The following is a 2,002-nucleotide window of genomic DNA, read 5'->3' on the forward strand; positions in this document are numbered from 1 at the left end:
TTTTTGCCAAATGAAGTGAAAAATTTACTACTCTCTGTTTCTTCCCACAGTGTTCATAAATATGCTGAGGCTGTTTATTTTGCCAGATGGTTTTTGAGACCCTGCTGAAACGAGAGATGCCCTCATTTTCTATTTCCCTCAAATTTTACCACAAACCACACTTCTAGGGAGAGAAAAAAAAAAGTCGCCATGTAAGCATGTTTACCTTCAGTTAACTAGGAAGTTGAAACTTGTCCATAAATGATGACTCACCATTGTAGGCCTATAAAAGTAAAGGTACTCGTCTGTGGAAAGACGACAGCCTGCAGGCACAACCATCCAAGATGCACCCAGGTGTCCTGGCTGCCTTCCTTTTCTTGAGCTGGACTCGTTGTTGGTCCCTGCCACTTCCCAATGATGAGGATGATGACGATTTATCTGAGGAAGACTTCCAGTTTGCAGAGGTAGAGTATCTTGCCAATCCCAATGGTGATATGCATCATAAATGCCCTTCTCTTTTAAAAGCAGGTCATTCTGGTCTCTTTTCTAGCACTACCTCAAATCATACTACCATCCCCTGAATCCTGCTGGCATCCTGAAGAAGACTGCAGCAAGCTCTATGGCTGACAGGCTCCGAGAAATGCAGTCTTTTTTTGGCTTAGAGGTGACTGGCAAACTTGATGATAACACCTTAGATATCATGAAAAAACCAAGATGTGGGGTTCCTGATGTGGGTGAATACAATGTTTTCCCTCGAACTCTCAAATGGTCCAAAATGAATTTAACCTACAGGTAAATCATAGCCTACCTTTCTTTAATATTTGTTAATTTTTTAATAGTATTAAATGCCTAATTTTCAGTATAAGCTACCAATGACAAAGCATGTATGGTTCCATTTTTTTTAAAGATAGGCCTTAAATATTTAATAGAAAGTTAAATAAGTTCAGGAGCAACTTTAATATTGTTGATGGAAATGTCTCATAACATCAATTATTGTTACGTTAATCCGGCATTATTTTTCTTTGGAAATCTCAAAGTACCTCTTTTAGATATGAATCAAAATAGAAATAAAAGTTGGTTTAATAAAATTTGCAAATGTACATTAGGCATATTTATTATAACTATACTATAAAGAGAGTTCCACTCTCTCTGAAAACTTTATAGAACTATTTCATTTATTTAGGCTATAGCAATACAATTCTAAACTTTTAGCATGAAATATAAGTTTTATTAAATATCTGAATACTTTAAATTTAAAATGCCAAATGGTCAGATATTTGGAGATATTCAAGATATTTNTAACCACAAACACTAACTAATTTGTTTCTTAATGTATAAGATGATGAGTCTTTGTTAAAGTAAATGTCTACATATGTGAGTCCTAATAGATTCCCTTGGATAATTAAAATAAAACCATTCTTTCACTTATTCTAGGCAGAAAATTTTGGGCTCTTAATGGTTATGACATTCTGGAAGGTTATCCCAAAAAAATATCTGAACTAGGATTTCCGAAAGAGGTTAAAAAGATAAGTGCAGCTGTTCACTTTGAGGATACAGGGAAGACTCTCTTCTTCTCAGGAAACCAGGTCTGGAGGTATGGCAGCCACATTTACTGACCCGTCATCTTGTGTCATAGAAGCAAAGAGTCTCTAACAGCTTGTGCTATTTTAAATTATTATCTCATGCATTATTTAAAATATCAAAACAGTCATATTAATTTCTATTCTGTGTCAGCTCTTATAAGCAGCCCTTCAGACAGAGATTTAAAAGCCTCAAGTCCTCTTAAAAATACACATACATACATATAATTCTCATTTCTTCTGAGCCACTCTTTTGTTTTGTAGTCATTTGCTGTAGCTCAACTATGCTAAAACCACCTCTTACACATCGTGAGAGATTAATAGAAAATTGTTCAGTGCATAAATATATATTTATTTTACTCTAAGAACACTTTCCTAATAACATACTTGGATAACAGATATGCAATTTGTGAAATGGAAATGAACTTGTAACTGTCTTTACA

General features: G+C 34.6%; 1 protein-coding gene across 1 annotated transcript; it reads left to right on the forward strand.

Annotated features, from left to right (window-relative positions):
- Nucleotides 1-228: 228 nt before the first annotated feature.
- On the forward strand, nt 229-1,573 carry MMP13 (matrix metallopeptidase 13; the record flags this gene model as incomplete). Its single annotated transcript, XM_019665533.1, has 3 exons — nt 229-443; nt 530-771; nt 1,418-1,573. Coding segments are annotated over exons 1-3 (518 nt in total), but the record flags the coding sequence as incomplete, so codon positions are not given.
- Nucleotides 1,574-2,002: the final 429 nt, after the last annotated feature.

This window comes from Hipposideros armiger, unplaced genomic scaffold (assembly GCF_001890085.2).
Source record: "Hipposideros armiger isolate ML-2016 unplaced genomic scaffold, ASM189008v1 scaffold_446, whole genome shotgun sequence".
Classification (NCBI taxonomy): Eukaryota; Metazoa; Chordata; class Mammalia; order Chiroptera; family Hipposideridae; genus Hipposideros; species Hipposideros armiger.